Source organism: Chrysochloris asiatica, unplaced genomic scaffold, assembly GCF_000296735.1.
Source record: "Chrysochloris asiatica unplaced genomic scaffold, ChrAsi1.0 scaffold00190, whole genome shotgun sequence".
Classification (NCBI taxonomy): Eukaryota; Metazoa; Chordata; class Mammalia; order Afrosoricida; family Chrysochloridae; genus Chrysochloris; species Chrysochloris asiatica.
This window is the reverse complement of record NW_006408708.1, coordinates 2,850,465-2,874,086: the sequence shown is the minus strand read 5'-3', so window position 1 is coordinate 2,874,086 and position 23,622 is coordinate 2,850,465. Positions and strand designations below refer to the sequence as shown.

General features: G+C 41.0%; 1 protein-coding gene across 1 annotated transcript in view; it reads left to right on the top strand.

Annotated features, from left to right (window-relative positions):
* The first annotated feature begins 5,715 nt into the window (after positions 1–5,715).
* Positions 5,716–23,622, top strand: part of OTUD4 (OTU domain containing 4) — a 72,454-nt gene continuing 54,547 nt past the window's right edge. Inside the window, exons 1-3 of the mRNA XM_006872269.1 lie at positions 5,716–5,874; positions 11,319–11,402; positions 14,085–14,135. Coding sequence (XP_006872331.1) covers positions 5,716–5,874; positions 11,319–11,402; positions 14,085–14,135 — 294 coding nt within the window. The remainder of the gene's footprint in view (positions 5,875–11,318; positions 11,403–14,084; positions 14,136–23,622) is intronic.

The following is a 23,622-nucleotide window of genomic DNA, read 5'->3' as shown; positions in this document are numbered from 1 at the left end:
CCAACAGTGGCATCTTGAAATTTCTCAGGAAGAAGAGTGAAAAGGGAAGCCCATCTCTTGATCACATCTACCTGGAGGCAATCAGAAAGCATAAAAAAATACCAAAATACACACCCATCTAGGCATTAAGGCCACAGACAACTGCTGAATATGCCCAAAAAAACAGAAGCAGATGACCACATCAGCACATGTCCAGAAACAAGATAAAGTGACTGAGAAAATGAGCTGGAAGTAGATCTACACTCCATACTGGAAGACGGGAAGGCTTTGGAAATGCTTGAGAAGGAATTCAGAAAAATGATTATAAAATTTATCAAAATACTATACAATGGAGTTGAGAACAATAAGGAAGAAGTCAGGAAAGCACTACAGGAACAATCAAATAAGATAGATACAGCATTGGAAATAATTCAAAACCTACAGAAAGCAGTCCAAATGATTAATAATAGAATATCAGAAATGGACAATAAACTGATAGGGCAAAGGAATAGAAGTGAAGAGATAGAAGCCAGAACTAGTGAGCTAGAAGATAAATCTTTCAACACGACTAAGATAGAAAAGCAAACACAAAAAAGGATAAAAAAAAGTCTGAAGAAGGCCTACAATTCATATTGGACAACATGAAGAGGAATAATTTAAGAATTATTGGCGTTCTGGAACAGGAAGAATCATGCAAGTTCACAAAGGAGATAGTTGAAGAACTTCTGAAAGAAAATTTTCCTAACATCCTGAAAAGCAAAAAGATAAGCATTCAAGAAGTTCAAAGAACCCCAGGAAGGATAGAACCTAAAAGAAAATAATCAAGCTCTCCAAAATCAAAGGAAAGGGCAGAATACTGAAAGCAGCTAGGGAAAAGAGAAGTGTAACATACAAAGGCAAACAAATCAGACTAAGCTCGGATTTCTTAACAGAAATTATGTAGACAAGAAGGCAATGGGGAGACATATATAAAACACTGAAAGAAAAAACTTCAACCAAGAATCCTCTCTGCCCAGCAAAGCTGTCAAATACGACGGTGTAATCAAAACATTCCAGTATAAGCAGACGCTAAGGGATTTTCCAAAGCCAACCCTGCTGTGAAAAACATCCTAAACAGAGTTCTGTGAACTGAGAACCAACAAGAACAGACAATAAGCAGAGAATGATGTACTTGGCAGCATCACCCTGAACTCAATCAACAAATGAAAGAGTCAAGACAGAATAAAATTATAAGAACAGAGGATTTGGGAGGTCAGTCTATGAAAAAACAATTACAAGGTGAAAGAAGGTAAATACAGAGAAACAGAGATCCAGGTGGTGAGAAGATCAGGTAGATTATAGGATAAAATAGACTATCTTAAATGGAAGGAAGAATTAATGGAATATATAGTAACCACAACAGTGGGATTGGGGTGGGGGTTTTAATTCAGGTGTTGAGGAGGGCAATACAAGAAGGGGGAGGAGGTGGAAGAACAAGCTAGATAGGGGAACACTGAGACAGGTTTACATGGCCTAAGTTGGACATAGGTAAATAGTGATGCATGCTCAATCTTGCATCAACAGGGCTCTGTGATACAGGGATCAAGGTATAGTTTGAAGAGGGGAAATAATACTAAAATGCTTGACTGTCTTATGAATATTAGTTTCCCTTGCCTACTATTGTAAAATAGACACTTGTGTGGGTTAGAAAGGAATGTTGGAAAACATGATTACAGAAAACTTGTAAGCCTGTCTTCAGCCTATAACTGATTGGAATACCTAAAAGATGTTCTAGAACTTGCCCAGTGAAATAGGCCTCTTGCAAAGTCTTTGAAGAGTATAGGACCTTAGGTGGAATCCTGAGGTGGAATCCCATCCAGAACCTTCTGAGGTGGGACATTCCCACTAGCACGGACAAGCAGACCATCCTGGAACAGCTAGAGTAATAGAAGATACATCTTCAAAGATAGATCATCAGGAAAAACCCAAAACAAAAATGTCAGCATGACTGGCTACTACAACAATAAGTAAGCTATTCTCCAGAAAGACATCAAGGCAAGCAATCAAGTCCCTTCAGGACAAACTAAGACTGAAACTCAAAGGGAACACATGAACAGGCATGTAAGCTTGCTGGCAACCACATTGGTCTACTGGTGAGTGGAAGAGAGGGAAAGGCAACCATGAAGAAATGGGCTGAGGTCAACCACAGTTCCATTAACCCCCGTTGACCTGGAGATGACAGAGAGAAGAGGAAGGGCTGGTTGGTCCAAAGTGTGGTGAGGCATGGGGACACTGGAGAACATGGACAAGGACATAGCCACAGAGGGCTAGAGCTGGGAGTGAAACATCCAGCTGATATGAAGTGAGGTGAGATGCACAAGAACACCCAAACTTGCAGATAGTACCCATTTGACCTAGCCTCGATGGCTTGATAACCAGAACTCGATTAGAGGAAGATCACACACAAAAAATAAATAAATAAAATAAAACTTTTATATTCTGATAAAAGAAACAAGGGTAAATTGCTACAATTTGATGAACCTGACCTATACTCGTGGAGTTGGTGGTGGTGGTTATGTGTCGTGGAGTCGGAACCAACTCATAGTGACCCTGTACAGGATTTCCAAGGCTGTAAATCTTTATGGGAGCAGAAAGCCTCATCTTTCTCCTGTGGAACAGCTGGTAGTTTCGATCTGCTGACCTTAAAGTTCGTAGCCTGATTGGTAACCACTACTCTAACTCTAAATACCAACAGAGAAGAACAGGGCCTTCATATCAAGTATCAATGCTATCCCCTCTGTACACAGGGTAGATAGGGATGGGCAACTTAGACATTGGCTACTTAAAATGAGGGGGCATTAAGGGACAAATAGACTGGCTTACAAGGTTTCAAAGGGGATTTTAGTTTGAGTGTGGGGGAAAAGAAAGAGTCCCCACTGAATAGTTTTCATCTTGTCTAGATGGGTCTGGTGAAAAGAGATGGGGATAAGATTCGTATGATTCAATAGTGAATACTTGTTATCATGACTAATTGTGACTCTCACAATTGTAAAAGGTAGAACTTTTGTAACAAAAAAAGGGTGTAATTAATCTTACAGTCCAGAAACTGAGGACCCTAGGACCATCAAGGGAGAAGAGCACAAGCAGAATGCAGGACTTTATCCAGAGAACCAAGGAAGCCAGAGACAGAGGCAGAGATGGGAACATGGAGAGAGGGAGTGGCTGACTCCAGATTTGTGGGAAAAGAGAGACTTAAGAGCTGATGGCCAGGAGGCAGACTTGCAGAATGTGTCCTTTGGAAGTGTAAATTATTATATATGCCTGAGTGGTTTTTTGTTTTAGTTTTTAAAAAGCTAAAGTGAATAGAGAGAAATACTGTTAACTGATGGTACATGGAGGGGATTATAATTATTGTAATGAAACAAGGTGTATGATTTGTTGAATGTAAAACTGATGGTCTGCCCTGTAAACATTTACTCAATCCACAATAAAAACCTTAAAAAGAAAAAAAAAGAATGAAAAGAGTATATGTAAATATTCTTAATATGGAAATGCATTTAAACAAAAGCAACATGTTAGATCTGAAACTAGAGTTTTCTATAAGTGATTCTAAAGTGTTTGTATCTCTACAACATGTGAAAAATTTAATATTGGGGCAACATGTTACATGGGGCAAGGACATTTTTTCATTTACTTCCCAGTAATGTTAGTGTTTTCTGAAAACAGCACAATTTCAGATAGAATCTTTAAATATTTCATAAATTTACAAGCTTCAAGGAAAGTGAATGCATGATTAATTTTTTTTGTAACAAAAAGTACTTAATATAAATTTCTAAAATACTAGTAGAGTTTTCAGTAATTTACACTGGTCTCTCCTCATCCAACCTGCCTTGTACCATTCCAAAGCACTATATATGACAAGTTTAAACTTATACTTGTTGAATGCCGCTGAGTGTGTTGACTCATAGACACCTTATATAGGGTTTCTGAAGAGCGTTGGTGAATTTGAACTGCTGATCTCGCTGTTAGCAGTCCAGTGCATTATCCTGCAGCACCACACCAGTACTCCACAAACCTATACTTGTTGCTGTTGTTAAGTGCCATCAAGTCGGCTCCGACTCATAGCAACCCTGTACAGGATTTCAAAGGAGTGAGCTTGAACCATCAACCTTGAAGTCCAAACCCACTTTGCAGTCCAGAGCATTAACCCACAGCGCCACATCAAGGGCTTCAAAAATATCGTGGAAAATGGAATTGAAAGATAATGGAATTTCCCCGCTGCCACCATGACCTCAACACTGGAAAAGTTCCTATGAGTAACCATATATTTAAATAACAACAGCACATGCTGCTATATTTTTAGGAAAATTAAATTCTGATGTCACAGAAGCGTGCTGGATAAATCCTAGATTGATCTGGTTTTGCAAATTCTCTTGAGCCGGTAGGAAGTTGAACAGGAAACCTCAAACACTCCTTGAACTTACACAAGTCCCGGCAACCATAGCAAAGAAATGGTTATTTCTTTCTGACCAGCGATTTCTCTTTTTATTGGGGTGCACGGCTACAGTGAAAAGGTGAACAAAAATGTCTGGGGAAGGCATCATCTTCCACAGTGCGTGAGCTGTATTTCTAGTTTCTAAGAGCAGTCTGTGGTTGATTTATGGATAGCGTGTGCAGTCCGGCACCCGGCCAGTTCCAGGAGCATTCGCCAATTAGTTCTATTTTCTGCTTAAGCCGTTAAAACCACCTCCAAGGAAACGCAAGGAGAACAGGCAGGGGGAGGGGAGCAGACAGGTGCGCCCTCTGTTTGGAAATACACAAAGGGCCGACATTGCAGCGGCTGTGTCCCAGGCAACTCCACGCACGCAGGGCACGCGCACAGGCCGCGGCCTCTAGGCGCGGCCTGCGGCGGGAGGGCGGGGCGGAGCGGCGCGCGGACGCCGCCGTGCTCCGGCTGGAGGAGCCATTCCGCCTGCTAGTGGACGCGGTGCCCCGGGAATGGGTTGTGAGCGGCAGCAGCAGTGGCGGCAGCGGTGTAGGGATTTGTAGTCCACGTGCCTCCCAGGCCCCTCCCCTGGGTAGGCCGTCCTGCGCGTACCCGCCCACCGTAAGCTGACTTCCTGCAGTTGCCGAAACTACACTTCCCGCCGTCCTCTCAGTTGTTGAGCTGAAAGCGAAAACAAATTCTGGGCTGCGAGGGAGCAGCCCTCTGCCGGGCGCCCCCTCCTGCTTCCCGCCCCTCCGGCGCCCTCCCGTTAAAGTGGGGAAACGAAGGCCTCCTCTTTCTCTTTTGGTTTCCTCGGCTTCCAGCGTGGGCATCGCGCTGGGAAGCAGGCCTCGTTTAGCCTGAGACGACTCTGCACGCGCGCCAGCAGCCGGGTTTTCCTCGCCTCACACCAGTCGGGACCAGCAAACTTGTAGGGACGGCGATCCCTCGGCGCAGCGCCTAAGACGAGCTAGGAGGCTACGGGGAAGTGACTTCTTACTCGTTTTTTACCTCTCTTTCGTGTCCCCCCCCATCCCCCCCCCGTCTTTCCCGCGCGTGGTCCTTGCGGAAGGCGGCCGCGTGCGGACAGCCATGCATTAGGCGGGCCTTCTCTATGCGTCCGGAGAGCGCGGGCCGGTGCCTCGGGCTGCCGCCACCTGCCGCTGTTCGCGAAGCCCGTGCCGGAGCCGCCGCCTGTCCTAGGCCGGGGCGTCGAGGAGCCGGTGGCGCGGCCATGTGGGGATAGTCTGGGCTGCAGCACGACCAGCAATATGGAGGCGGCCGTCGGCGTCCTAGACGGCAGGGACCAGGGCGGCGCGGGGCCCTACGAGGACGCGACACCTATGGACGCCTATCTGCGGAAACTGGGCTTGTATCGGAAACTGGTCGCCAAGGACGGGTCGTGCCTGTTCCGGGCTGTGGCGGAGCAGGTAAATCAGCCGGGGCTTAGGGAGTGCAGTCCCGCGGGCCGGCCGCCAGCGGCTCGGGGCGGGGAAGCGGCTGCGGGCAGTTGTCCCGGTTGCCCACGTCCGGGCCTGAGCTGGGGCCCCGCTGTCGTCACAGCGGCCCATTGTAACGACGAAATGGGACGCTGCTTTGGGGCTTAAAGCTGTAAATCGAAACTTTCAAACCGGTGAGGGACTGGGTGGCGACCTTCCTGGGGAGAGGTAAGGAGTTGAAGACAACTTGCGAGAGGCCTGCGCTGAGCTTGAACAGTTGATTGATTGGTGGGGAATTTGACGAAAGGCTTTTTACCCCCCTGATTTTCTTCCGCATTCACCTTCCCTTTGTTTTGTAAGCACAGCGTTCGCACCAGCAAACCAGTTGTTTCCTGGAAGAGGTGGTGTACCCAACTTAAGTCGTGGGGCGGATTTTTTTTCTGCCTCTGGACTTTGGACTGTTGGGGTATTCAACAACGCAAGTGTCGCAAAATTTGCAGTTGGGGAAAACCAATCTTCTCAAAATATGTAATATTTTAAAAAGATTGTCTTTAACTAGATCCGACAAATTTCTATATTCTTGCAAGACAGAATTTAATTTTTTTTTAGTAGTGTTTTACTGTTGGTAAAAAGGATAACTGTGTTCCATAGCACTTTCTTGACCAAATTGTTACCTCTGAATGGTCAAAGTCACTTTCTAACAGTGTCTTAGGAAGTGTTCTGATTTGAGAGGTGGCGCTGTAGGATAAGCACTGGACTGCTAACTGCAAAGTCAGTGATTCTGATCCACCCAGATGCTCCTCGGAAACTCTCCGTGTAAGGTTCGTTGTGATTCGGAACCACCTCAATGGCACTTAACAGCAGCCTTGCTGGCCAAAAGTCCGCAGCTTCTCCGGACAAACCTGAGGCTTTCCACTTCATAAAGTTTTACAGCTTCGGATCACGTCGTTGATGACTCATAGCAACCCCTGTATAGCACAGATGGGAACCTTTTTCTCCCAAAATTTATAACGTCATTTGGGAGCCCTACAAAATTATCAACTTAAAAATTAGACAGTTTTATTTATGTTTGGAGACCTGGTGTGGCACTGCAGGTTAATGCACTGGACCACAAAGTCAGTCTGAATCGCAAGGCGGGCAGTTCAAGCTCACCAGCCGCTCCTTGGAAACCCTATACAGGGTGGCTATGAGTCAGTTTGAACCACAAGATGGCGGTTCAAACTCATAGCCACTCCTTAGAAACCCAACACCAGTTCTCTTTGAATCGGAACCGAGTCCGCGGCTCTCAACAAAACAATGTGATGACTGGTACTGTGGTTACCTTGTCAGGGCCAGACCAAATGATTTCGCTGTATAGGGTTTCTGAGGAGTGACTGGTGGGTTTGAAATGCTGACCTTACAATCCAGTGCTTTATCCTGCAGCACCACACCAGAACTCCCTGAAGCCCTGTACAGGGTCAGCATGAGTCAAGGTCACTGGATGGCAGTGGGTTTTCACTTTATTGTTATATAACTTTGTGCATTTGTACCGTCACCAAAATCCATCTTATATAGAAAATTTGCAGTGTAAGCTGGATAAAGGTTCACAGTACTACACCCCCCTGCTATATTCAGTTTTACCCTTCAGTTTGCTCTCCTTTGGCCAGAGATCTAGCTTGTCCTACTCCATAGTGGTCCTGTCCTGTCACCCCTTATGCCCTGTAATGTTTTTCTCACCTTTTTTTTTTTTTTTTTAAATGCTAAACAGCTTTGGGAGTTTATGAATAAATGAGTCTATCCTGATTATTTATGTTTCAAAAGTCCAATAATTTTGTTTCCAAACACCCTTGTTTCATATTTGGTAGATAAAATCTTTTTTTAAAAACAAGAAGTAATGTAAAGGGTACAAACCTTTGTCAGTAGGTACAAACTTTTGAGGCATTGTGAGTCAGATGTTTCTTCCTAAAGCTCCCCAAACCAAGCTCTGTCTTTACGGGTTCTATTAGATTCTTCTCAATTTCAGAAATTTAGTATGTTGCTGTGGTGTGTAGATGAATATAAACATACTCCAGTCATTATTAGTAGGTAAATAGTCTACTATTTTTTTTTAATGTTCTGGATTTCCTTCTGGTTGCTTTCTCTGCTTCAACTTCCTTTGACCTCATCACCTCCAGAAGTAGAGGTAAAAGTCCATGTTTATGCATACTATTAACTCTAGCAAGAGTTTGCTAAAGAAGGCTATAGAAATGGATAGCAAAGAAAAGCCAGTTTAGAGCTTCTTTGAAATTGGATTATCCAAACCCTTGTTTCTATCGAAGCAGAAAGGTGTGTCTGATTTCAGTATTGCATGCCACAGATATTTGACAATCTTAATCATCCAAAAACCAAACCCACTGTCCTTGAGTTAATTCTGACTCATAGAGATCCATAGAGTTTCCAAGGCTGTAAATCTTTATGAAAATAAACTGCCACATGGAGCTTCTCAGATTTGCCACAGACCTTTTGGTTGGCAGCCAGGCGCTTTCACTACTGAGCCACCAAGGCTCCTTTAATCATCCCAAAGGCTCTGTAATTATTGTAAGTAGGCTATATAGATACCTATTTTAGTGGAAAAGAGGCATCAGCTACTTGCACTAGGAACTCATTGCTAACATCAGATAACACAGTTTTAGTGTATCTTGTTCTAATGAGATTTAGGTTAGGCATGAGGGAATACTTCCAATTACGTGACTGTCATTTTTAGTATAGCGAGCTTGGAGACAAGCTCAGTATATTTAACTTTGCAGTGAAGCTCAGTTCTTCAGTAGACTTGGACTAAGGGTATAGCCATCATAGCCAAAGGCCATGTGTGTGTATGAAAAGGAAAGGAACACTAACTTCAGCTGTCCTGTCAGCATGTGTACATCTGTACAAAGGTTTTCTTTTTTGTCACTAACTTCTATAAAATCAAAAACTATTTCTCACTTTTAAGAAGGAGCTGAAATAAGTAATCAAAATGGCAGTTTTTAAAGCCATGAGTGGTTTTGTCTTTGAAAGTATGTGCTATAGGTAGACCCTTCCCTTTTTATACTTGCGGGAGAGGCTTGGCCCAAATCAGCTTCATGGCCCTGGAGGTAAAAATAGAGTACTCTCAGAGGATCTGCTAAAGCCATTCCCAGTGCTTATCACTATATTGTATAGGTGACATATTACACACAAGAGGGGTAAACCTCCTAGTTCTGGCTTATTTTCATGTATTACCAGCTGCTCCTTGGAAACCCTGTGTAGGGTCACTATAAATTGTAACCCACTCGCTGGCATTTAGCAACAGCAGTTTGTAAGATTGATATTTATAAGACTATTTGAATTCCTCCTAAGTGACCTTGAACTTGTACAGTAATTTCCCTTTTAAAAATGGTTAGCATATTTTGCAGTGCAGGGTTTTATGTTGTTGTGTGCCTTGGAGTCATTCCAACTCATAGCAACCCTGCATAGGGTTTACAAGACTGTAAATCTTTACGGGAGCAGAAAACCTTATCTTGATTCTCCCGCATAACAACTGGTAGTTTCAAACTGCTGACTTTGAGATTAGCAGCCCGATTCATAACCACTACCACTACCAGAGCTAAATCTTTGCTGAAAGTTGAAAGTCTTGCTTCTAACAGGCTCAGGTTCTGTATGCTCAATCTTTGTTAAAAGAAGAGAAAAAGGAAGAGATGCGTTTGCCATTGTTTTTGGTGGAAAGTTAAGCATTGCTTATGTCTGCCAGCTGTTGCTAGGTAAATGGGTATAAGACCAGCTTCACTTTGGTAACTGTAGGAAAGCCCTATCAGATGTCACCGATTTACTCAGACTAATAATACCTTGATTCATAATAGCGTCTACCATAGCTTCTGTGAAAGAAATGTTGCTTAATGTTTTTTGAATTGGCAATCAAATTGGAGCTGTGGTTATTTTTATATTTTCAAGTGCTGAAGGTTGTAATATACAAGGATGCTTTTTTATAGTGTTCCAAGGCAGCAGTAAAGGTTTGTTGTTAAGTACCATCGAGTCTATTCTGACCCATAGTGACCCTGTATAGGGTTTCTGAGGAGCAGCTGGTGAGCTTGAACCCACCGACCTTGCAGTTCAAACAGCTTTGCAGTCTGGCGCATTAACCAGTGCCACACCAGGACTCACTTAAATTGATAAATGGCTAGTATACTAAAAACAGACATGGCGCTGTAGGATAAGCACTTGACCATAAGGTCGGTTTGAACTACAAGGTCAATAGATCAAACTCACCAGCCATTCCTCAGAAACCCTATACAGGGTTGCTGAGTCAGAACGAACTTGATAGCACTTAACAAGAAGACAGCCACTAAGGTAAATTCAGTTAAACTGAAAAGTAGCTAGTATACTGAAAACAGACTTTGCTCGTATCTGCCAGTGTATCTCATTTTATTTAGATATACTTGCTGTCCAGAGAGTTGAGCCTGTGCTTTTGTGAATATAAGTGAGCCTTAGCTGTTATTCAGAGAGATACAAAATGCAACTGCAGTGTTCCTTTTTTCTGAATTCTCTGCTCACTCCAAACATGAGGGAGAATCACTCTTAAAGATATTTTCTATTAAGATAACATTTCTAAAGGTTTTGGTAGTAACTAGTTTGAGATATGCTTACTTAAAGTTGGTCAGGTCTTTTTTGCTTTTTAACCTTGATCCTTTAGGGTGCCAGGAACATCACCTTCATTTGAGATCATAGAAAATAATTTTAATCTCTTTAAAGCATAAGAAATTACTGGGGTCTAGCCAAAGAGTTCTTAAATATTTAATAAGAAATACTGCATTTGTTTCTTATCGGAGCTTTAGAATTTCAATAAAAGACAATGCCAATAAGTCATCCTTTTGTTGAAGTAATGTAAGATAAGAATACAGAGGCTATAGCATGAGAGGATTAGGTTAGTCTTTATAGAGTGACTTCTTTTAGGATTTTGGGCATAAGAGCAAATCCTAAGGATTTGGAGAGGAGAGGAATATTCCTTAAGTTTACCAAGATACCCGCAAAGAGTGATTTCAGTAACTTGAGGAAAAATGGTAATAAGGTCTTTATGACATGATATCTGGCTTAAGTTATACTGTTAGTATGTTTGCATATATCATGTCATTATTATTATTAGAGGAAGGAACCCCAAACCAAAAACCCACTGCCATCGAATCAATTTTGACTCATCGTGAACTTATGTAAGTTTTCCCAAAACTAAATTTTATTTACAGGAGCAGAAAGCTTCAACTTTCTCCTCAAAGCTGCTGGTGGGTTTGAACTGTTGACCTTGTCGTTAGAAATTCAAAATGAAATCAAATGATAAAAAGGGAAAGGTAGGGAGACTTGCTCTGTTAGATATTAGGTTGTTTTAGGTGTAAAAAAAGACAGCTTGATTATAACTTAAGTTGACTTCCCAAAAAAATGCTTAATTGTGTGTTGCCTTTTCTTTTTAGGTATTGCATTCTCAGTCTCGCCATGTTGAAGTCAGAATGGCCTGTATTCACTATCTTCGCGAGAACAGAGAGAAATTTGAAGCGGTAATTTGTAATTTCAAACATAAAATGAATGGTATCCTGGCTTGGAATTGGATTTTGTCTGTTAGAAGTGCTTTAATGGAAATCTCACAGACTGGACCTGAATACCTGTCTACCTGTTACCATCCAGTCAATTCTGACTCATAGCGACCCTGTAATAAGGCGTCTGAGGTTGTAAATCTCTATGTAAGCAGAAAGACTCCTCTTTCTTCTGGAGAGCGGCTGATAGATTTGAACTGCTGAACTTGCACTTGTCATCCCAATGCAGGATCCATTGTGTCACCAGCACTCCTTGAATTTTAATACAGGTTTTGAAAATAACATAAGAACAAACTCCTTTACCAGGTTTAATCCAATTATATTTGTGAAAAAATTGTTAGGCAGTTTTGGTATATTCATTTATTCAGACATTTAGAAAACTTTTCTAAAGGATAAAGGTGCTCAACTGTTTAAGATGAAAAGATGACCTGGGCAAGGTTCTTGCATATTAAGAGTGAGTTTTGTCTAATGTGGTCAGGGAATTGCATGCTGTGAAGAAAGGTTTCTGTGATTGGTAGCCTCCTAATAATTAAAAAATTTCAGACTTGGGTTTAAAAACTATGCTGAGTGTATTAGTAATAATTGAACCTTTAACTTGATCAGAAAAGATTCCTTTTGTTCCCCCCCCCCTTTTTTTTTTTTTTTAAATTTCAGGATTAATTGTGAAATTCCATATCAAAACACTATAATTAAATAAATGGTGGTTAATGTATATTGATAGGATGTATATAACTTGCTGTATAGAGCAGGCTGTGAAATAAGATGTCACAGTGATCTGGTTTTCATGTTACATTGAAAGCTTTGGATATACTACTGCTGCTGTGTTCCATGGAGTTGGGTCCAACTCAAGAGTGACCTCGTACAGGGTTTCCATGGCTGTAAATATTTATGGGAGCGGAAAGCCTCATCAATGTACCACGGAGCATCTGGTAGATTTGAACTGCTGATGTTGCAGTTAGCAGCCCAACTCATTACCTACTATTCTGTCAGGGCTCCTTTGCATATATTATTGTTGTAAAATGCCATTGAGTTGGTTCTGACCATAGTAACCCTGTATAGAGTTTCTGAGGAGCATCTGGTGAGTTTGAACCATTGACCTTACAGTTCAAACTAGACCTTGCAGTCCATTGTTTATTCTACAGTGCCATACCAGGACTCCATTTGATATACTAGTTATAACTGGTCTTTTGACTGTGGAGTAGAATTATATAACCTGACAATTTAATTGAGTATCATTTCCCCCTTTATAGTATCAGCCCTGGTTTGGTGCTTTATTCTCTTCTGTACACTGGTCACTACCAATTTCCCTAAAGTAATGCTTATATCATATTTTTCTGTGCCTTCCCTTTCAAATGTGAAAATCCTGCCCGGACTCAAAGCTCTCCGTAAGTAAGCTCCCTCATGGGCTCCTCCACTTGACTTTCCCCACCTCCCCACCTTGCTGTTTCGCTCCCACTGGGGAGATCACTTCTGTCTTCCCAAAAGTGTTATTTCTTCCTCAGGCCACATTGTCCCTTTCCTGCCCAGCCTTCATCTTTAGTCACTCCTCTCAGAAAGTCTTTCCTGATAATTTTCTTCTTTAAATTCTTTAATATTTTTATGCTTTTTACTAAATGATTTGTATGTATTTCTATGATTAGAGTCTACAAGATGGGGGAGGGGAGCTTCGGAAAATTCCATTATCTTTTTTTCATTTTTTTTTTTTAAATGTTTTATTGTGAATTATATGATAGTTTACATGGGAAAACGTTAGCTTTACATTCTTCCTATTGTATATCGTTTCATGGCCATGGTTACATGCATCATCAACCAACTAAAGTGTATACCCTGCAAGCCTGCCCCCAGTCATTGGCAAATAGCCCCTCTCGCTCTCTGGGTCTAGAGTCCCCAGCCACTCCTTCTCTCCGCGTCATCATCTCTGCCTCCATCTCTGGCATCACTACTTCTCTGGGTAGGGTCCCGCTCTCCACTCTTCTCCCTTGATGGTCCTAGCAACTTCCACTCCTAGACTACAAAGTTAGTTACTCCCCTCCTTTTTTACATTTCCAACCTCCATTATCTTTTAGTTCTATTTTTCCATGAACTTTTTGAAGACGTCTTCTGTTCTCAACCACAACTACTGAGTCCTAGAGTCTTGGTGTAGCACTGTGGTCTAATGCGTTGAACTGCGCAGTTGTTTGAACTGCAAGATCGGTGGTTCGTGCTCAACAGGTGCTCCTTGGAAACCCTGGACAGGGTCGCTATGAGTTGGAATTGACTCACAGCACTTAAACAAGTCCTGGTATAGTGCTGTGGGTTAATGCACTGGACTGCAAGGTCAGTGGTTCAAGCTCATCAGCCGCTCCTCAGAAACCCTATCCAGGGATGCTATGAGTCAGAACTGACTCAGCGACACTTAATAAGTATGTCCTAGGCTCCTGGTGTGGTGTTGTAGAGGGTAAGCACTAGATCATAAGGTCAGTTTGAACTGTATTGGTCAGCAGTTCAAATCCATCAGCTGTTTATCGGGAGCCCTATACAGGGTCACTGAGTCAGAACCAACGTGATGACACTAAACAACAGTGTATCCTAGGTTAATATAAGGACTCAGTAGTTAAAAATCATTTACATTTTATGAGGTTAACTTAGCTTTTTTTTCCCCCCTAGTTTATAGAAGGATCGTTTGAAGAGTATTTAAAACGTTTGGAAAATCCACAGGTATGCAACAATTTTCTCATTTAATTTTATTTTTATATGTTTAATGTATTAAAAGTAATGAAAAGAAAAGCTTAGTATTACTGTGTTATGTGAAAGTATACCCATACCCTATTTTATATAAATATTTCCTTCATATAAGAGGTTACCTCACTAAGGGGGCAGAGTCATGCTATCTTATCTTTGTCATAATGGCATGTGAATTTAACAAAAAAGATCTAAAACAACACTGGTGATGATTTTCAAGATGCTGTGGGGGAGCGGTGGCTTCCTTAGGCAACTGAAAAGAGTACTTTTATGGAGATTCCATTTCACATAATCAGGTGGAGAGGGGTAAGAGATTATTGAGAAGAAAAGACCAGCACTTCGCCCCAAAGTCCCACTGCCATACTTTCTCAGGCCTCTTGACTTTTTCTATTTTTTTTTTCTACTAAGGAGCTCTGGTAGCGTAGTGGTTACGAATTGGGCTGCGAACCTTAAGGTCAGCGGTTCGAAACTACCATCTGCTCCGCGGGAGAAAGATGAGGCTTTCTACTCCCGTAAGGATTTACACCCTCGGAAACCCTGTACAGGATCGCTATGGGTCGAACCGACTCGAAGGCACTTAACAACAACAACAACAACTGATAAAACTAATACTCTCATAGGGAAAGTCCAAATACCATGGAATTGTATGTAGATCATTAAGAGTTCTCCATCACCTCAGAGGTAATCCCTGTAATTTAAATGTAACATCAGCATAGAAAAAGCTAGGGTGATGATTCAGGCAATGTGTAAAGGAATGTACCATGCAAGGAAGTATGCCAGTCTGGTAAATGATTGGTGTCTCTGTTTAGTGCCTTAGCACTACTTTCAATCATTGCCGCCTGAGAATTGCCAGGCACCAGACCCTGCTGGTGCAATGATTAAAGCACTCAGCTGCTAACCAAAAGGTCAGTGGTTTGAACTCATCCACTCTGAACTGAAACGTCATCACTTTGATCCCATTAGACCTAGTGATCTGCTCCTGAAAAGATTAAAGCCTAGGAAACCCACCCTAAGGGGCAGTGCTGCTCTGTCTATTCAAGATGCCTAGAATCAAGACTTCCTGGAGCCAAGAATAGCGCTTGGCACTTTTGACTACATGAGTGAATTGATGAAACAGTACAAGGGGCTTGGAAATGTCAATGGAAAAATTTCATTATCTTTTCATTCCAATTTTCCACAAAATTTTTGAAATCCCCTCATAACATGTGAAGTGGTTTGAAGATGGAGAGACAAACCAGAGGCAGAAAGATTTTTTTTTTTTTTAAAGAAATTTGTTTAATATAAGTACAAATGTATACTCTATATTTACTGTATAAGTAAGGTACAGTATTATCTCCATTTCAGAGACAAATACTCTTTGAATCCCTTTTCTCTGACTCTTGGTGTGATGCTGTAAGATAAGTTCTGGTCTGCTAACTACAAGGTCAGCATTCAAACCCACCAGCTGCTCCTCAACTAGACTTACTTTTTTATTATTATTATTATTACTAACTTTTTATTGTGAATTGAGTGTTAGTTTACATGTCAGAACATTGGCTTTACACCATCATTTCATTCTCTTTTGTGCATCACTTAACAACAATAACAGCCATATTTTTATGTAAATAGCATGCACAGGGTCATTGTGAGTCAGAACCTACTTAGCAGCATCAATTTTTTTTTTTGAGCTAAAATGGGCATATAAGGCTCAGCAATTTTAAATATGTTTAATGAGAAACTGCCAATCCGTTCGCGAAAATAGCTTTTGCTTTCCCATTAACAATACCATGGAGATTCAAAAAGTTCATGAAAAAATTCTATAGTCTTATAATTACACAAATTTTTGAAGCCCTGTCTTATATTGAGAATTTCCAATATTCCACGTATTCGCCAATACTTAGTGTTACCAATCTTTTTTAATTATAACTGTCATTTCGGTTCAGTGGTGATATTGTGATTTCAGTGTTTTCCCAATGAATGATTTCATGTTTTTTTATTTGCTATCAGTATATCTTTGTTGGTGATATGTCAGTTCATTGCTTTTGCCCTGTTTGAATTGTACTTGTCATCTTATTAAATTATGAGTACTTTCTACTGGTTATATTGGGCTCCATGTGTGGAGCTGTGAGTTAAATGCACTGGGCTGCAAAGTCAGTTTGAACCTCAAGGTCAGCAGTTCAAGCTCACCAACTGTTCCTCAGAAACCCTATATGGGGTCGCTATGAGTCAGAACTGACTCGATGGCACTTAGCAACAACTGGATATATATTTTGGCAGTATATTCTTTCAGTTTGTAGTTTGCCTTTTCATTTTCATTTCTCTTGAGGAACAACAGTTTTAATTTAATTTGGAGACCTTAAGGTTAGGTAGGCATTTTTAGTGTACTGTGGTTCATTAATGAAAGCAGATTTTACAGAATATCTTTAATTCCTCCCCACAAGAAAGAAAGATGTATCTAGCATCATTAAAAAAAAAAAAAGCTAAGTAAAATTAAATTTTCACCGTAAGGAATTGGTTCTGAAGATTAAAAATTTACAAAAACGTATATTGTTTGGGAACTAGCATCTTTCTGACATTGGGGTCATAATTTTCCATTTTTTAAAGTGATATAACACCGTCAGATAAACTGGAAGTGTCATTTGTGTTTGTGGTCTAAGCAGACTGATGCTAGTGAAGGATTTTCTCTACATCGGGTTTTGCTTGTAGAAGCAGTTAGCGAGAAGCCATGATTGTTAGCCTGAGGCCTATTTTAAGAAATCTATTTTAATATGTGTCACTTATTTCATTTTGAAAATCGCAGCCAACTTTTAAGAACTGTTAAAAAGAAAAGTGTCTTGGGGAAAGATTGTTCTTGTCTGAGATCAAAACATTAAAATCTCAATATTTTTCTTCCAAGGACAAAGTGGCAACATTCACTTACAGCTCGATGATTTTAGTGACTTAGTATTAAGACTCGTGATTTCAGAGGTAGAATAGGAATATAAGGGAAGTTCAAAAGTTCACGGAAAAATGGCTTTAAAAGAAAACGGAATATTTTCATTAATTTTTTTAAACCCCCTAATTTTCATGGTGTAAAATGAAAGGCTTAAAAATATCATATATACAAAACAAGGATCAAAAATCTGCATGTTTCCATTTATTGATCTCCCTGTTCTCCATTGCCAGTAATTTGATAATGCATACTTCCAGTCTCATATATATATATATATATATGTATGTGTATATGTATATGTTGTTGTTATGTGCCATGGAGTTGGTTCCGACTCATAGTGACCCTGTACAGGATTTCCAAGGCTGTAAATCTTTATGGGAGCAGAAAGCCTCATCTTCTCCCATGGAACGGCTGGTAGTTTCGAACTGCTGACCATGCAATATTAGCAGCCTGATTCGTAACCACTACGCTACCAGAGCCACATATATATGTATATATATGTATGTATGTATGTGTATAAGGAGCTCTGGTAGCGTAGTGGTTACGAATCGGGCTGCGAACCTTAAGGTCAGCGGTTCGAAACTACCAGCCGCTCCGTGGGAGAAAGATGAGGCTTTCTACTCCCGTAAGGATTTACACCCTCGGAAACCCTGTACAGGGTTGCTATGGGTCGGAACCGACTCGACGGCACTTAACAACAACAACAACAACATGTATGTGTGTATATATATATATATATATACCTAAACACACAAATGTGTGTACAACTAGGCTTACTTTTTTTTTTTTTAATTATAATTACTAACTTTTTATTGTGAACTGAGTGATAGCCAGAACATTGGCTTTACACCATCATTTCATTCTCTTCTGTGCATCATCATTCAACAGTATTTGCTTCTGTTCCCTCTAGAGGTTTTTTTTTTTGGTGGGGGGGGACTTGTACACAAAATCACTCAGGAATAAATAATCATTTAAACAACCAAAAGGGCACATTTTTCCAAGCATGCCTCCTGGCCTCAACACCAGTCTTTCTCTTTCCATGAGTCAGCTGCTCTATGTCTCCATGTCCTCATCTCTACTTCTGTCTGGTGTCACGGCTTCTTTGGATAGGGTCCCACATTCCACTCATGCTCTTTTCCCTTGGTGGTCCTAGTGGCCTTTGTTTTCTGGACTGTAAAATTAACTACACCCCCTTTTTGTTACAAAACTTCTACCTTTATAGTTGTGACAGTCACAGTTAGTCATAACAATTACTATTGAATTATAAGAACCTTATCCCTGTCTCTTTTCACCAGACCTGTCTAGACAAGATGAAAACTGTTCAGTGAGGACTCTACCTTCCCCTGCACACACTTTTTTTTTTTTTAAGTTTTTATTTTGAATTAAGTGAAAGTTTACAGGGCAGATCATCAGTTTTACATTCAATAAATCATATACTTTGTTTCATTACAATGATTATAATCACCAGATACCATCAGTTAATAGTATTTCTATATGTTTTAGCTCTCTCTCTTTTTTTAAAAAAAAAAAACTCAGGCATATAGAATAATTTATACCACCAAAGGACACATTCTGCAAGTCTGCCTTCTGGCCGTTAGCTCTGAGTCCCTCTCTTTCCATTAATTTTTAGAGTCCTCAGCTGCTCCCTCTCTCCATGTCCCCATCTCTGGCCTCACTGCTTCTCTGGATAAGGTGTCCCGCATTCCGCTTGTTCTCTTCTCCCTTGATAGTCCTAGGGTCCTCTGTTTCTGGACTGTAAGATTAACCACTCCCATGTTGTTGTTACAAAACTTCTACCTTTACAGTTGTGACCGTCGCAATTAGTCATGATAACAGTTACTACTGAATCATAAGAATCTTCTCCCCATATCTTTTTACCAGACCCATCTAAGCAAGATGAAAACTATTCAGTGGGGCCCCTATTTCACACACACACACACACACACACTCTTAAACTGCACTTTCTCTTGAAACCTTGTAAGGCAGTCACTTTGTGCCTTTATTGCTCCCTCATTTTAGGTAGCTAATGTCTAAGTTGCGTGTCCCTATCTACCCTGTATACAGAGAGGATAGCATTGATACTTGATGTGAAGATTCCTTCCCTTTCTGTTGAGTATAGGTCAAGTTCATCAAATTATAGCAATTTACCCTCATTTCCTTTATAAAAAATTATTTTCTCTTTTTATCTTCCCCTAGTCGAGTTCTGGTTATCAAGCCATCGAGGCTAGGTCAAATGGATACTGTTCTTGTACATCTCCCCTCACTTCATATCAGCTGGATGCTTCACTCTCTAGCCCTTTGTGGTTATTTATATCCTTGTCCATGGGCTCAGGTGTCTCCAGGTCTCACCTCACTTTGGACCAACCAGCCCTTCTGCTTCTCTTTCTCATCTCCAGGTCAATGTGTGTCTATGGAACATGGGTGAATTCAGCCCATTTCTTCATTGCTGCCTTACCCCCTCATCCACTCACCAGTAGACCAGTGTGGTCGCCAGCAAGCTTGCATGCCTGCTTATGTGTTCCCTTTGAGTTTCAGTCTTAGAGGTGGGGGTTTGTCCTGAAGGGACTTGATTGCTTGCCTTTATGGCTTCCCGGCAAACAAGTTGCTTATTCTTGTAGTAGCCAATTATACTGCCATTTTTGTTTTGGGTTTTTCCTGATGATCTTTCTCTGAAGATATATCTTCCTATCACTCCAGCTGTTCCAGTTGGGTCTGCTTGTCCTTTCTAGTGGGAATGTCCCACCTCAGAAGGTTCTGGATGGGGCTCAGGAGTCCACCTAAGGTCCTGTACACTGCAAAGGCTCCACAAGAGCCCTGTTTCACTGGGCAAGTTGTAAAACCCCTTTTAGATACTCAATCAATTATAGACTGAAGACAAGTTTACAAGCTTTCTGGAATCATGTTTCCCAACATTTCTTTCTATCACACTCAAGTGTCTATTTTACAATAGTAGGCAAGGGAAACCAATATTCATAAGACAGTCAGGCACCTTAGTATTATTTCACCTCTTCAGACTATGCCTCGATCCCTGTTTTTCCAAGGTTGACTACACATCACTGTTTATCTCTATCCCATTTAGCAGTTACAAACCTGTCTCAGTGTTCCCTGTTGACCTTGTTCTTCCACCCCCTTCCCTTGTGTATTGCCCTCCCCAGCACCTAAACTATGTTGTTTGTGTCTGTCCCCTACCTCCACCTCCCCCATTCCCCCCACCAGTAACCAACAAATAATTTTTTCCCCCTTTTAGTATGTGTATCTTTTCTTAAGCTTTTACAGTAATGGTCTTAACGCAATATTTGCCCTTTTGTGACTAACTAATTTCACTCAGCATAATGTCCTCAAGGTTCATTCATGTTACGTGGTGGCTTGCAGCTTCCTTGATATTCTTCAGGGTAGTATAATATTCCACTGTGTGTATGTACCAGAGCTTATCCATTCTTCCACTGATGGGCACTTATGCTGTCTCCATCTTTTTGCTACTGTGAATAGTGCTGCTCTGAACATTGGTTTGCATATATCTACTCATGTTCTGGCTCATATTTATTGTGGCTATATACCAAGTAGAAGCACCATACTGTTTTCCAAAGTGGTTGGACCATTTTGCATTCCCACCAGCAATGTAGGAGGGTCCCAGTCCCTCTGCATCCTTGCCAGTATATATTGTACTGCATTTTTTAACTTGGCTGTTATTGCTGGTTGTGAGATATCTCATTGTTATTTTGATTTGCATCTCTCTAATGGCTAATGATCGTGAACATTTCTTCATATGTTTGTTGGCTGCCTGAATGTCTGTTTTGGTGAAGTGTCTGTTCATGTCCTGTACCCATTTTTTAATTGGGTTACTTTTTCTTTTAGAGGTGTTGTAGTTTCCTATAGATTTTCGACATTAGTCCCTTGTCTGATAAGTCGTTGCAAAAGATTTTTTTCCCATTCTGTGGGCTCCCTTTTTTATTCTTGGTGAAATCCTTTGATGCACATAAGTTTCCAATTTACGGCACTTAACAACAACAATAACCAATCATCTATTTTGTCTTGTTTTGTTTGTGTAATTTTCACAATGTTTGGTAGTCTGTGTGTGCCCTGGATTATTGTTGTTGTTAAGTGCCATCGAGTCGATTCTGACTCGTAGCAACCCAGTATAGGGTTTCCAAGGAGCAGCTGGTTAGCTTGAACTGCTGCCTATCTTGCAGTTCAAAAGGCTTTGCAGTCTGGCGCATTAACCCACAGCACCACACCAGGACTCCGTGCCCTGGATTAGAGGCCTTAAATTTGTCCCTATTTTTTCATTGATGACCATTAATAATTCTGGGATGCACATTTAGGTCATAAATCCATGTTGAGTTAGTTTTTATATATGACATGAGGTAAAGGTCTCATTTCAATTTTTTGCATATCAATTTCCAGTTCTGCCAGCGCCATCTGTTGAAGAGACTATGTCTTCCCCACTCAATGCACTTTGGCCCTTTGTCAAAGATCAGTTGGCTGTATGTGGTGGGTATCAGTACCAGGCTGTTTTGACCACTGTAGCCATGTAGTAAATTTTGAAATCAGGGAGTGAGAGGTTTCTAACCTTATTCTTCTTCTTAAGCATTGCTTTTTCTTAGGGTTTCTGGCACAGTAGTAACTTTTTTCTTCTGTACAACACCCTCCATGATTCTAGCCAATTCTTTAAAAAAGCTACGTGTACTTTTTTTTACATTTTATGAATTGAGTGAAGGTTTAAAGAGCGTATCATCAGTTTTACATTCAGCAAATCATACTTTGCTGCATTACAGTAATTACAATCACCTCCATGTACGGTTATTTAACAGTATCTATTATAAAGTACAGGAGTCCTGGTGTGGTGCTGTGGGTTAATGCGCCAGACTGCAAAGCCATTTGAAATGCAAGGTCGGCAGTTCAGGCTCACCAGCTGCTCCTAGAAAACTCTATACAGGGTCACTATGGGTCAGAAGTGACTCAACAGCACTTCACAACAACAATTAAAAGTACCATTTCCTTTCTTACACACCACCCTGTGTTTCCTGCTACCATCATCTTTCTTCTCCCAACCTCCCTCTCTCATTTTATATTGCCTGCCCTGTCACCCATATTAACCTGTGTCTACTCTCTAGCACATGAATGATTCCCTCCCTCCACTGTACACCATGGTTCCCATCATAGAATGTTTCCTTTAGCAAGAAAATCTTAAAACAATGGTCTCATACAATATTTGCCCTTTTGTGATTCACTAATTTCACTTTTTTTTTTTAATTTAAGGTTTTTATTGTGGATTGAGTGAAAGTTTTACAGGGCACATCATCAGTTTCACATTCAACACATCATATAACTTGTTTCATTACATTGATTATAATTCTCTCCATATACCATGAGTTAAAAGTATTTCTCTCTATCCACTTTAGCTTTTTAAAAAACACACAAACAAAAAAACCCACTCAGGCATATTTAATAATTTATATCTCCAAAGGGCACATTCTGCAAGTCTGCTCCTGGCCACCAGTTCGTAGTCCTTCTCTTCTTAGTTGATGAATCTAGAGTCCTCAGCTGCTCGCCCTCTCCATGCCCCCATCTCTGCCTCTGTCTCTGGCACTGCTGCTTCTCTGGATAAGGTCCCGCCTTCTATTTGTGCGTTCCTCTCTTGATTGTCCTAGGGTCCTGTGTTTCTGGACAGTAAGATTAACCACTCCCATGTTTTTTTCTTTTTACAAAACTTGTACCTTTACAAGAGTGACAGTTGCGATTAGTCATGATAACAGTTATTCACTATTGAATCTTACGAATCTTATCCCCATCTCCTTTCACCAGACCCATCTAGACAAAGATGATAACTATGCAATGGGGACTCTTTCTTTCCCCCGACCTCTTAAACTAAGCTCCCTCTTGAAACCTTGTAAGCCAGTTGTTGCCCATCCCTATCTATCCTGTGCTCAGAGCGGATAGTGTTGATACTTGATTTGAAGATTCTTTCCCTCTCTGTTGGTATTTAGAGTAACTACTGTTCTGAGTATAGGTTAGGTTCATCATGAAGATGTATCTTCTGTCACTGTAACTGTTCCAGTCTGCTTGTCCTTTCTAGTGGGAATGTCTCACCTCACAAGGTTGTGGATGGACTCAGGATTCCACCTAAAGTCCTATACTCTGTATAGGCTCTGCATTAGGCCTGTTTCACTGGATAAGTTGTAGAACCCCTTTTAGGTATTCCAGTCAGTTATTGGTTGAAGGCGGACTTTCAAGTTTTCACTAATCATGTTTCCCAACATTCCTTTCTATCCCACTCAAGTGTCTATTTTACAGTAGTGGGCAAGGGAAACTAATATTCGTAAGGCAGTCAAGGATTTTAGTATTATTTATCCTCTTCAAGCTACAGCCTAGATCCCTGTACTCCAGAGCCCTGTGGTTCCAAGGTTGAGTATACATCACTATTTCCCTCGGTCCCACTGGGCCATGCAAACCTGTCTCTGTGTTCCCCTATCCATCTTGTTCTTCTGTCTCCTCCCCCCTTCTTGTATTGCCTTCCCCAACACCCTAAGTAAACCCCCCACCCCAACCCCA